General features: G+C 32.4%; 1 protein-coding gene across 1 annotated transcript; it reads right to left on the bottom strand.

Moving 5' to 3' along the window:
- Window positions 1–10,414: 10,414 nt before the first annotated feature.
- SAP18 (SIN3 associated polypeptide P18) lies at window positions 10,415–13,033 on the bottom strand. Its single transcript, XM_047324154.2, has 5 exons — window positions 12,818–13,033; window positions 12,560–12,703; window positions 12,371–12,466; window positions 10,706–10,777; window positions 10,415–10,626 (listed from the first exon to the last, which is right to left on the bottom strand). Exons 1-5 carry the CDS (start codon window positions 12,926–12,928, stop codon window positions 10,594–10,596), a joined length of 456 nt encoding a protein of 151 aa, XP_047180110.1. The 5' UTR covers window positions 12,929–13,033; the 3' UTR covers window positions 10,415–10,593.
- Window positions 13,034–13,431: the final 398 nt, after the last annotated feature.

The following is a 13,431-nucleotide window of genomic DNA, read 5'->3' on the forward strand; positions in this document are numbered from 1 at the left end:
AGCTTTGGCGTTTGCTCGAGTCTTATAAGGATGTCGTGGAAGTTTCGTCGTTGTTTTTTCTTAAACTTTAATACTATTTTTATTAACTTGGATTAGATGAAAACAAATTATGCGAAAATGCAGAAATGATGCATGCTAAAAATAAACGGAAATCACAGAAAAGTTGAAAGTGGTAAGGATTTAAAGGACACTGGATAGCCACGTTGGCGTGTAATATGTGAATATGAGATACAACACACCAAAAGGATGTTGGTGTTTGGTAAAATAAGTATGGAGATATGTTTCCCTTTCTATGTTTTTTTTTGGCAAAATGAAAATGGTAAAACTTTTTGAGAAATATATGTTTTTTTTTATATTTTCCTCTTATCGCATTCATTTGCTTTTTTTCAAGAAATTGAATTTGAAGAAAACTATCAATCGGGCCCAATGGGCTTAAAGAAAAAGTTCTTGTTACAGTGAAATGAAAATTAAGTTTGTCATTTTCATTTTTTCCTTGTGTTTTGAAATTTTGATTTTTTTCAAAAAACATTTTTTTCTTAAATAACATGATGTCAACCTGACTTGTTCAAAAACATTTTTAATTTTTTTGATGAAGAAACATATCTTCCCATTAAATTATTTTCGAAAATCTTAACTTAAATAAGTTGCCCCTGTTTTCTTCATTTTCCATTTTTTTATTTTTTTATTTTTTTGCTAAAAAGATTGCTTGCGATCCCTTTGAGATAGTGCCCCTTATAAACTAATTTTTTTTTATGGATAAAATGGATGATAGAAAATGATGAAGAAGAAAATTATTTTCACGATTTCATGTTAATAAATGCTTCAAAAAAATGAAAGTTTTATTAATTCATTTGACTAAAAAGTGTTTATTTTTCATTATTAATTTATTCATTAAGGCATGATATTTTTGTTCTTGTTTTTTTATTTAAATAAAACATGACACATTTATTGTTATGTATAAAGAAAATGAAGGAAAAAAAGATGAAAATGTTGCTAACGCATATGATGCATGAAGATGTCTATGCCAAAATAATGATTACAAGACAACATGTTTTATGTTTTTAAGGCAGGTCCGACGTCCTAAAGTCTAAGCATTGCATATGCAATCTCACAGGGAAAGCTTCCTAAACCTAAAATTAAGGCCACCAGAGCTATGGTCCTTTTCACAGCTTTTCCACAACAGTTGAAACGCAACTAGGTGTGAAATTGCATGTAAAGAGAACAGACAATGGCTGGGGTTCTCACGATAGCCAAACTGGAAATAGTCCAAACGTGACACCGCTACACAACCCCTCTAATTCTATGTTACACTCAGACCCGGGTATAGGGTCCCACTCATGATATGCACAATAATAATAATAATAATAATAATAATAATAGAAAAGAATATAAATAAATTACAAAAATAAATAAAGACAAACATATATAAATAAAGGGAAAAAAATGGAATAAAATAAAATAAAGAAAAACCACATCAATTTTGCACATTTAATTAAGAAGGCCTGATTCTCTAACGTCCCCAGTGGAGTCGCCATCTGTCGCAACCGAGATCGCGACGGGACAGCGACCCGAAAACACAAACGGGTTTGAGAAAAAGATTCGTGGAGTCGCCACCATAATTTATTATGGAAAAACTATGGAAAACCAAAAAATAAGACATGGTCTGCGAAAAGAGATTTTCAGGTTCGGGAATCGGTTACGCGTAAGGAAGGTGTTAGCACCCTATCGCGCCTGCCTAAAGGCAGTACCTTTAATTAAATGTATAAAGATTGAAGTGGTTTTTTAAATGTTTAATTTTCCCTAAAAAAAATGATATAAATAAACTATTAAGAGACAAAAATATATTTTTTGTTTTATGAACCCGACAAGAATTGATCTTGGTCCTACGTACATCCATTTAATGGACAATCAGGGATCACGTAGTTCTTTATGTAGAAAAAGGTTTGTGAGTTTGTGTAAAAAAATATTATAGATTTATTTGGATTTTTGAAGAGTGAACCCGAAAAAAGATTTGGTTTAACAAGATTGATATTTTTTATTTTAAAGATTTTTGTATTTTTTATTTATTTTTAAGAACGGTGGGAAAGAGGAAAGAAGCCGACCATAGGTCTACGCGTACTTATATGTCAAAAATCATGATTTTTAAAAGAACGTCATTTGTATATAAAAAAAATAAAACCTTTAGAAAAAACCTTCAAATTGCAACAAAAAGAAAAAAAAGAGGGTGTGAAGATGACGTACCTTTTCAGCTTTCAATACTCTCTAATTCTTCCTTGGTAATTTCTGTTGGCAGAGTTCCTCTAGCGTGATAAATTACTTTTCTCTATACTCTCTTATACCTTTTCTATCTCCATTATTCCATAGTGTCTCTCTCTATTTTTTTCTTCTTTTTCTCCTCCTTTTCTCCCCTTTTTTTTATGGCAGAGTGTGTATTTATATACACACATCGTAATATTATGGAAATCTTACCTTAATTGTGAATTAATAAAAAAAATAGGGAAAGAATTATTTTAATTGTGAATTAAATGACAATAAAACAAAATAGGGAAAGAAATGGTCATGGTTGCTAGAAAACAAATTTAAATAATATTCAAAACATTGATTATCATTATGGTCAGAAAATCATATTTTCCTCTTTAAAAGCAACTGATGCAACAAATTATATTAATATACTATTTTAATTATTGTTCATAATTATTAGCATAATATTAATTCAAATTATTACCATATTAAACTAACATTTCAAAAATATTGTATTAAAGTCATTATTTTATCCCTTTTTACCCACCATTAATTATTATTATCTTATTTTTTACTATTTTTAAATATTTACTTACCCGGACGAAATTGGGTGTTGACAATAACTCTATTAAGTTCTTCTTTTCTAAGAACCTCTTTTTTCATTTTCAATTGAGTGTGCGTGAGAATGAAAATTTTTACTTTAGTTTAATTTTTTTTTAATTAATTATTTCTAAATTCATATGTAAAATCAGTAAGTGAAAGTTTTTTCACTAATGTGCCAAATGTACATACATAAATTCAGTAAAAGATACTTTTGGTATTTCCTATGAAAAATTTCGTATGTAACTCAACTTTATATATCCGTAAGTAAAATCTGTATATAATACTTACTTTACATACAAATTCAAATCGATATGTAACTATCTATAGGTAACTTATAATTTTGTTGTAGTAGGTAATCTATGTTGTAGAAGCTGACAATAAACGAATAAAGATCACGAGCAAAGGATTTCCTGAGGCGTGTATATCACTGTCTCTAAGGACTTATCCGTGGTGTATTGCGCAAGTCCCTAGGATACAACAGGAACTTCTCAGAAATTTCTGAGGATCTCAGAACTAGTCAGGATCTCTAAAATGAGAATAAAATATAAGAATGAAACTAAGAGAATACAGAATGAGAGAAAAGTGATTTCTGATTATATGTTTTGGAGTGAATGAAGTGCTTTATTTATAGAGTTGGGGAACCAGGCCCATGATCCAAAAAATCCAAAATATCTTCTATTAAAAATGATTTTTAATAAAATAAAGGAACGTTGAAACTAAATTATAAATGTTGGCAGCGTGCCTTGCGGGAAGTATCTTTAAGCAAACGTTGGAAGCACACTATTCTTGTGGTCCAAGCTCGAGAATTCATCCGCAACTTTTGGAAAAAATCTTTTGCAATATTATATTAAAAAATAATAACAATCCCCCACATATTGCAAAAGATAAGAAACAATGATTGAAAGAAAGAAAAGAAGAAAAATCTTAGGTTTTATAAGATGTAATGCATCAGAGCTGGTATAACAAGCTATGTGAACGAGTCCTAGATCGAGAAATTTAACACAAAATGTAGTTGGTTTAGCAAGTTATATGAACCAAAGACACTTGAGTGTGTTAGAGGTTTATCAATCATAATACACCCCCACAATCCTTGATTTTATCGCTGCGATGCGCTTACTCGATCGTGCACGTGCTCGATATTCATGAGTGCTTTGGAGACCATGCCAAAATCTCGTGCAAGTGGCCCTACTTAACACTCATAAAGGTGATTTCATCAAGTGTATGCTACAAATCATACATCACCCATAAGGGATATGGAGATCATTAAAAACTTTGATTAATTACAAATTTTAACCTCTCAATAGTGGAGTCTTTAGCACTTTCACACACATCATAGGAATGAACATATTTGATTTACAATCAAATTAGTGCTATCAGAACTGACAAGTGACTTGTTTTTACCCATATGAACCTTATTCATGGGATCTCTAATAACAAAGGTTGGGTTACCATCATTTGTTTGTTAGCCAGTAGCTTAAGTCTCATTTCCCTCGATGTTTCTAAGATCATATTTCTTCCCAAGGGTTTTGTCAAAGGTTCTACTAGATTCCATTTTGACTTCATATAGTCAATTGAAATAGTTCCACTCTTTAGCAACTGCTTCACCAAATTGTGTCTCAATTGGATATGTCTATTCTTTCCATTGTAATTCTTGTTTTTAGCTATAGTTATTGCCAATTGGCAATGACAGTGTATTGACACTGTTGAGTTTGGTTTCATTTCAAGTGGAATGTTTGGTAAGAATTTTTTCAACCACTCAACCTCACTACCAACCATCTCAAGAGCGATAAACTCATATTCCATTATTGATCTTGCAATAATTGTTTGTCTAGCTGATCTCCATGTAATCGCACCACCCCCAAGTGTGAATACATAACCACTAGTGGATTATGTCTCCTCTGAATCAGAGATCCAGTTAGCATCATTGTACCCTTCTAGTACAGCGAAAAATCCACTGTATTAAATGACATAATCCATTGAACCTCTTAAGTATCTCATAAGCCTGGAAAGTGCATCCCAATGTTCTTGATTTGTACATTGAGTGTACCTACTTAGTCTACCTACTACATAAGCAATATCAGGTCTAGAAAAACTCATCAAGTACAGTAAGCTCCCAATTATTTGGGCATACTGAGGCTGAGATAATGATTCTCCTCTATTTTTCATTAATTTAGAGTTAGCATCATAAGGGGTACTCACGGGTTTGAAATCATAATATCCAAACTTCTTAAGAAGTTTCTCAATGTATTGTTCTTGGGATAATAATATATTATCTCCCTTCCATATGATTCTAATACCTAAAATCACATTGACTTCACCCATGTCTTTCATTTCAAATTTTGATTCTAGAAATAGTTTAGTTCTAACAACAATCTCATTGCATGTACCAAAAATTAAAATGTCATCCACATACAAACATATCATGACACAATCACCATTTTCAAATTTAGAGTACATACATTTATCAACATCATTAGATGAAAAACTAAATTTATTTTTCGAGTAATTAAGTAACGTTACCTACACTCATATCTTTTTTTAAATGAGAACTGTCAATCAATAAATCAACCAGAAAATTCACACCACATCAATTCATAATATAATATTATAAATTATCATGGTTATGAACATTTCCAACTATTGTCTTTCTCTTTTATACATATAATTCAATTTGACAATTCACTACATCTCATTCAATTCTACCAATCATATTAACCTTATTTCACATCAGCCAAATTAACATTAAAATAACATTGAATATCTTAGCTTCAAAATGTACCTTACGTCAAAATTCTTTTCTGATTGGATTTTCAAAAAATTAAAATTCATATGTTTATTTATAATGCACCAAAAAGCATATAAAATAATCACCAACGCATCCCTGTACATTTCAACAATTTTTAAAGCCCAACAAAATTTTTTAATCAAGAATTAACATCACACATGAAGTAGTTTTCCAATCCGATAATCCAAAGAAAACAGTTGTTATAAATTCCAGCATGTTTATGCTGAAATGAGACGAAGATAATGCCAAACATCCTCCTGTCGCTGCCGAGCGTTCTCTGTCGCTGTCGAGCGTCCTACTTCTCCTATCTCCAGCCAATCGAACATCGAATAGGGGACGACCTACAAAAGACACTCTGACGCTCCAGTCATAATTTTTCTCTGTAAGTCTTTTATAATTTAGTAGTGAGTAAAAACATCCTTTTACCTCGAACCTAAACCCTTATTTATAGAGTTTAAAGGAATCTGACCAATTAATTTACCTCTTAATGGTCATTAATGCAAACCTTAACTGTTTAACGGTAGCCGTTACCACATTTATTTGTTCATTAACTCTACTCAACGGTTGTCGAGACGGAATGACTAAGAGGCTCTTTCCTACACGTGACCGTTCGGTTCCTTAGGGTCATACGTTGTCCTAACCGATCGGTAGTATATGAGCCCAAAGTGACGTAGAAGCTCTCCTGTCCCTTTACCGTTTGATCGAAAATAATCCCATAGTAACACAACAACTTAACTCCATAATAACCAATCTATATTACCGAACTGTTTCCATAAAAATAACATCTAGACCCAAATATAGCATCTTCCAATATGCATCTAAATTTCAGTACCCACACGTTATTAAACCTTTTCCTACTCAGGAAGTTTCCAGAGTTTAAACACTATAATGACTATTATAACTACACCAAAACATATACCTCATATGAACTGATTAGCCTAGAATTTCAACATTTAAAAACCCAAAGGGGATTCACTTTCACAACCCGAAACCACAATCATCAGAAACTTTAACTTAACCAAAACAACCATTCAAACAACAATTTCTTATTAACCAAAATTTCCATAACTCTCCATCACACAATTGATGTAATAATCACGTGTAGAAACATAGAAGTGACTGAAAAGTCTAATTAATTGGTTCCAAAGATAGATATTTACTGAATCTAAATTATCTCAGCAGCTATAACAATTTATACCCATCCGACATGAACAAAAACAGAAAAATGAGCAAACCATTCCCAACGCATAACATCATTCACCACATGCATACCAAAACCACAATTAAAAGTTAGCTTCCCATACCTTTTTTACTTTTGACAAAAATTGAAAACCAAAGGACTAAGATTTCAGTCGCTTGTGTCTATATGCTACGATTAAGTCTTTAAGATTGTTGTAGAAGCTGACAATAAATGAATAAAGATCACGAACAAAAGATTTCCTAAGGTGTGTAGATCACTGTCCTTCAGGACTTAGCTGCGATGTATTGCACAAGCCCTAGGATACAACAGGAACTTTTCAGAAATTTCTGAAGATCCCAAAACTAGTTAGGATCTCTAAAAAGAGAATAAAATAAACTCAGAATATTTTTAGGAAAAGAATAAAAGAGTAAGAATGAAACTAAAAAAAATAGAGAATGAGAGAAGAGTGATTTTCTGATGATGTGTTTTGGAGTGAATGAAGTCTTTATTTATAGAGTTGGACAACCAGACCCACCATGATTCAAAACATCCAAAATATCTTCTATTAAAAATAATTTTTAATAAAATAAAGGAACATTAAATCTAAATTATAAACGTTGGCAGCGTGCCTTAAGCTTGCGGTCCAAGCTCGAGAATTCATCATCAACTTTTGGAAAAAATCTTTTGCAATTTATATTAAAAAATAATAACAATCTAAACAATCATAATTTCTATAATAACAAATAATGTGTACTTTTGGTGAATCAATGTATCTATTAAGTATGCTCATTAAATGAAACTACAATACTTTTTTATAAGAAACTCGTGTTTTTTTTAACTCTTAGACAATGCTCTTTAGAAGCACATACAACAAAGTTTGGAAAGCTTTAAACAAGATGCAAATAAAACTTTATTCTATTAAATCATGTGAAACATGACATGTTAACTCAAGTAACCCTACAAACACTTATGCCTTGTTCTCTTGGGTGGATTTGAGGGAGTGGATTTAAGGGGATTTGAGAAGATTTGAAAATAATTTTTTTTGTCGTTTATTTGAATCCATTTAGAAGTAAATGAGAGTGCATTTAAAAGTAAATTTTTTTAATTTGTCACGTCAATAAAATCCTATACTAATTCTCACAACATTTGGAAGTAACTTTTTTTCATGAAAGCTTAAAATAGTAATAACAGTGTAAGGACAACAAAAAGTACTTTGAAGAATTGAGTGAAAAAAATACAATTTTATATTAGTTTATAGATAACTACACAGTAGGAAAGACATAAGTTATAGTTAGTTTGGAGTTACTTGTTTTTATATATTTGGTGAGAAATGAGAGGATAATTTTAATGGATCACTACTTTTTTGAGGAAGCAATGGAAAGACAACTAGCAAATACAACTAATATATACCTTGCTCTTTTTTTTCCCACAAAATTAATGTAATTCCTTTTTTTTCATCATTCTTAAAATTGATCAAAAGTATTGAAGTTACACAAATTGGATGTTGCTAGCAAAAAACATCTACCTATTACTTTTACTTCTAACAAATGAGTCATATACACTTACAAAATCTTCACTCATTACTACTCTCTTTTCTACTTATTTTCATTTCATGCGGACATTTTTACTTTTCACTCTAGTTCTTTTCTTTTCTTTCATTTTTCACCATCTTAATTTCAATCATTTAATCCCAAAATATTCTTTCTAATTCAAAATCACGAACTTTATCTCAAACATATTATTGCTTTCAATGTTTAGAGATTTTGAGTTTCTCCATAATAATAATGTTATTTTTCTGGTTAGCATTTATTTATGAGACAAATTAGTTATAAATATGCATTTAACCAATTGCGACACACTTTAAGTGATTCTACTTTTTAAATTGGTTTGACTGCCTATCTTAATACATATTTTGCTTGGGAATGAGGTCATTCATGTTTAAGAATTTTTCTAAAAATTACAATGCCTATTTTCATAAAGAAAAAAAAGAGGAGAAGCACTTCTAAGAAGGGGAAAAAAAGTTAACCGGAATAACTTTTAAAAAGCAACCAATTTACTTTCTTCCTCTTTCATCCCAAAACTAATATGTGGGACAAAGAATAAATTATCAGTTTTTTTTAATAAAAGAATTGAACCAAACAAGACCTTCGTAAAATCCATACGAACCTAATGAAGAAAAAAAAAATTGAGAGTTAAGAAATCTGATAAAAGAATGAGAGTCGGCAAAAAAGCACCTAATTAGAAAATGAACATTAATAACATTTACTGAAAAATGACATATAACTTTCTTAGGCACTACGAATTAGCACGTCGTTTGAACGCACACTTATAGCAATGATTCCTCGATTTTCTTCCACCAATATTTCACAACAAGTTTCTTGATGTCTTTAACTTAATCATGGAGGAAGAATTGGCGTATACGCAGCTAGTTCTTTTGCCCAACTCAACAAGTGGCACACGTGTTGTAGTTCGACAATAAATTGCAATAGTGCTTGCTAACAGTAACACCAAAATTGTATGATGGCACCCATAAATTTCTTCTAATATTAATTAATATCTCCCTTTTTCTTCAATATTCATTGAACCAACTTATTAGGTTGCATTTGTGGTGGTGGTTTCTTAAGGTTAAAGGGATGCTTGTGCATGGTAGTATCTTGGGATAACAACTATGAAATGGTGACTGTATGAAACCATATATATATATTACTAATTATTATGAATAGTTTAGTATGTCTTTTTATCATTTCTCTTACCTGTATTATGCTACTGATTATCTCGGCTGAAAAATTTATGTGAATCATTTGGTCATTTTTTGTTGTGGGGGTTTGTTTGCTCAACAAAATTTTGGAAGAAGTGACAAGACAAAGCCCAAAAGAACCTTCTTCAATCAAACAAAAAGAATAAATCAAAGAGTCAGCTGGATGAAAACAACTCCCATGTAATGCTAAATTGTCATATTCAACTACTTAAGTGAGAACAAGCATTGAGCACTCAATCTCTATCTCTATTGGCCTTTTTGTGGTGCCACCATGTAAGTGAAATTCACAAATTTATGGGAAAATGCAAAACTCTGTAAATTCTACTCTTTGTTAATTGATGAAAGAATATTCAAAGAGTGGGTTGCTATCACCACCGACAATTTTTCTTAGTTTCTAGTTCATGACTCACATGGATTGCTGTAGTTCATGTTTGATTATTAATATCTATTACACAAATAAGTATATTAATGAAATTTGACACTCATAAGTATATTTTCCATTAAGGAAATGGTTTGTCTAATAGGACTCTCACTTTGTTATCCAATACTACCTAAATTCTTTACAATGGCTAATCCATAGCTCCATCCTAAAAGGACCCTGTCTATTTGCCAAACTCTATTTTCATTAAGTCAATGCATGTTCCCCATTTTCCTTGTGTAATCAAATCATTCGTTTTTAAAAGACCTTCTCACAGTCACCGCAACTGTATCTTTAGATTTGAGCCATTAAATCACGAAATCCAACCATTCTTACTCATTAATTTGGTATTCTATCTATCTAAAACTATCCATTCCTTTTTATCTTGGGTGACAAAAGATTGGGGAGAGAAAGGCCTGCAATAATAGGGATTAGAAATAGTCAATCTATCATTTTTTGCAACCAAATAAGCTGGACTTGTATGAGTTTCATATAACACTTAACAGTTAAATATTTCCATGGTACAGTCTTTTTAACTCTAAAATAAATCTAATGAGCAGCCCAAAACGCGTAACAATTGCGAGATGCTATTCAGTATCCACAATAAACTACAGAATAGCCACATCCAAGTAATCACCAATCTGCACATTCACGAACTAAGTTAGCAATATAGTTTGTCATGATCAAGCATAAACATGAGAAGAATTTATTTATTTTTACCTCAAAACCAAGTTCAGCTAAAGCCTTGCCATCATCCAATCTTCCATTTCCATAAGATAATGTCTTACCCACCTTCATGAAGCGCAATCAGAGAATACAAAATATGAGAATGATTCAACATTAAAGCTCCAACTCATAATAACAACAATCAACATTTTTTTTGGTGACCATGACATTGGTACTGAGTAAGCATTACCGAAAGTAACAATAATATTGATGGGGACCTTTATCTCGTGTCCAAAGTGAAATACCCACATTATGTACGCTCGATGTCCTCAACAGTATTAGTTATTGTTTAAGTCATTAATCTGTACCCATAGTATGGTTGTAAAAAGAGTAATAGGAATAACGACATTCATTTTAAACTATACGTGCTTGTTTAACATCTGGTATTGAGCCTAAGTCCCTACATCAAAGAGATGTTCGGTGGAGCATATAAGTGTTTCGTTATCCCCCTTAAAAGCTAGCTTTTGGCATGGGTTTCCCAATAGGTAAATCACAATCCCATTTATCGATTGGGATCACTTTTTCCAAAAACCAGGCCAACCCCACATAACTACAATTGCATTGTCGGAACATAACCTATGAGAAGGGAAGAACTAAACTGGCTACAAGAAAATATGACAACCTTTTTGCATTAAACACTCATAACAGTTGTTAAGAGTGTACTGACCAAAGGCAAAACACTAAATGCACCATTAAGGGGGGTTCAAGCTTTGAGGTGAGAGGTATCCAAAAGAGAATGAATAACAAAATAACGGCTAAAAAATACAGTAAAAACAGAAATATTTTCTATTTTATATAATAATTCTATAATCATTCCTTAAACATTATAATTCTAACTATTTTATTCCATCCCTTTAGCATTCATGGTTATCAAGTTGGATGACAAAACTTTCAAAGATTTTTTTTTCACATGTGCAAAAAGAATGTATGGGTTGCCTGAACTGAACCACAATGGGATCTCTATTTTATTTCATCCCTTTAGCATTCATAGTTTTCAAGTTGGATGACTGGTCTTTCAAAGATTTTTTTTCACATGTGCAAAAGGCATGCATGGGTTGCCTGAACTGAACCACAATGGGATCCCTACAGTGCCTATGAAAACACACAAACAAGCAATAATCAAGTTCCCAAACTCAATCATTTGACAAGGGTTTTTGTTCATTTTCACTAATCTTAAAACAGCCCTAAGACAATTGATGACCACATATATTACAGCTTGCTTGTGTTTAGATGATAAATTAAGCATAGACTACACATTTGATCTATATTCTATTCCACTGGAAGACTTGTAAAGCTCAGAACCCAACTTTATGACATTTGGAACTGCAATACCACGCATCAGTAATTCAAGTTTTACGATTTATTTTAAGAAAAGTCTTCACTCTACAACCACAATATGCGGTTCTCTGGGGCGTCACAATTGTGACAGCATTTGCTAGCAATTTTCCATAATATAAACCTGAGAAGAAGGTTTTATGCCTAAACTGTCCAAACTCATCAACAAACGCTCAGTTGTGCATTATGTAGTTACTTCACAATCAAAACCACACACATTATCCTCAAACTTAGGCGCAGAAAAATAGTATATGCATGGGCAAAAAATAGAAAGAAAAAAAACAATACCAATAAACCCTAAGCAGATAGAGAAGACTGAATTACCTCTTGAACTTTGAACCGGCCGTTTTTATCAGGAAACACGAAGGCGAATGAAAGCTTGGCGTTTCTTCTTCTCGCAGCGGGGGCAACTTCTTTAACCTGCGGAAAACAGAGAGTGAGTGAAGCAGAAAGGGGAAAAAATTGGAGAGAGAACAGAGAAAGGGCTTGAATGAGAATGGAAATTGCAATTACAAGATCGGTGAGTTCTCGGAGAGTAGCGTCCTTCCAGGTGTAAATCTGGACTTCGTCCTTTGGCTCTTTTCCTCTGACGGCGAAGTCTTCCATCGAGTGGTGACCTCCGGTCTTGGTGAACACTCGCAGCAGCAACGGACATGTCTGAAGGTTGAATTAACGAAAGATGGTGAGTGAGAGAGAGAAGAAGAAGAAGAAGAAGAAGAAGAAGAAGAAGGAGAAGAAGAAGAAGAAAAGGAAAGGATGAAGGAAGAGTACCTTTTCGCGATCGACAGGTTCGAGGCGAGGGCGAGAGGGAGGAGGAGGCGGCGGGCCGCGTGGTGGCGGAGGCAACGCTCTTCCACCTTGTCGTTTTCCTCCGTCGCTCATCTCTCTTTCCCTGTTCTTCTGTTAATCTTCTTCTTCTCTTCCTTTCTTTTGCTCAATGTCTGTTTCAGGGGTTTATGCTGCAATGCAAATGCAAATGCAAATGCAGTACGATTCAAAGACACTCAAAGCATTCTCTATCCTTCTCTCTTGGGCTTGGGCCTCAAATTAATATACTTTCATGCCTCTATTTTTTTCAGCATCTCAATAATTTCTAACTGCACCCCCATAATTTTCAAAATGATTATTTTGTCTTTTATAAAAATAATTTCTAGATGATTTGTTTTGTAAACAAGCTTTTTGAAATTTTCAAAATAGAACAAGATTTCAAAATAGGAACAACTATTGAATTTTTGTCATGTATTCTAACACTGATGAGCTTTCTTTGTGTGTTCTTTTGTACTAACAATCTCCATTCAATTTTGTTTGGTTTTATTAGATTGATGTTAAAATTTTATGTGCTTTTCTCATAAAGAAAAAGTTATGATTACAATAATAACATCCTG

Source organism: Vigna umbellata, chromosome 11 (genome assembly GCF_029865625.1).
Source record: "Vigna umbellata cultivar VRB3 chromosome 11, Vumbellata_1.0, whole genome shotgun sequence".
Lineage (NCBI taxonomy): Eukaryota > Viridiplantae > Streptophyta > Magnoliopsida > Fabales > Fabaceae > Vigna > Vigna umbellata.

Excerpts from the sequence above, each read along its gene's own strand:
- SAP18 (XM_047324154.2), bottom strand. The coding sequence starts at position 12,928 with ATGAGCGACGGAGGAAAACGACAAGGTGGAAGAGCGTTGCCTCCGCCA. Across the intron at positions 12,467-12,559 it reads TCCGAGAACTCACCGATCTT|GTTAAAGAAGTTGCCCCCGC; the intron begins GTAATTGCAATT and ends TGTTTTCCGCAG. Across the intron at positions 10,627-10,705 it reads TAGCTGAACTTGGTTTTGAG|ATTGGTGATTACTTGGATGT; the intron begins GTAAAAATAAAT and ends GTGAATGTGCAG.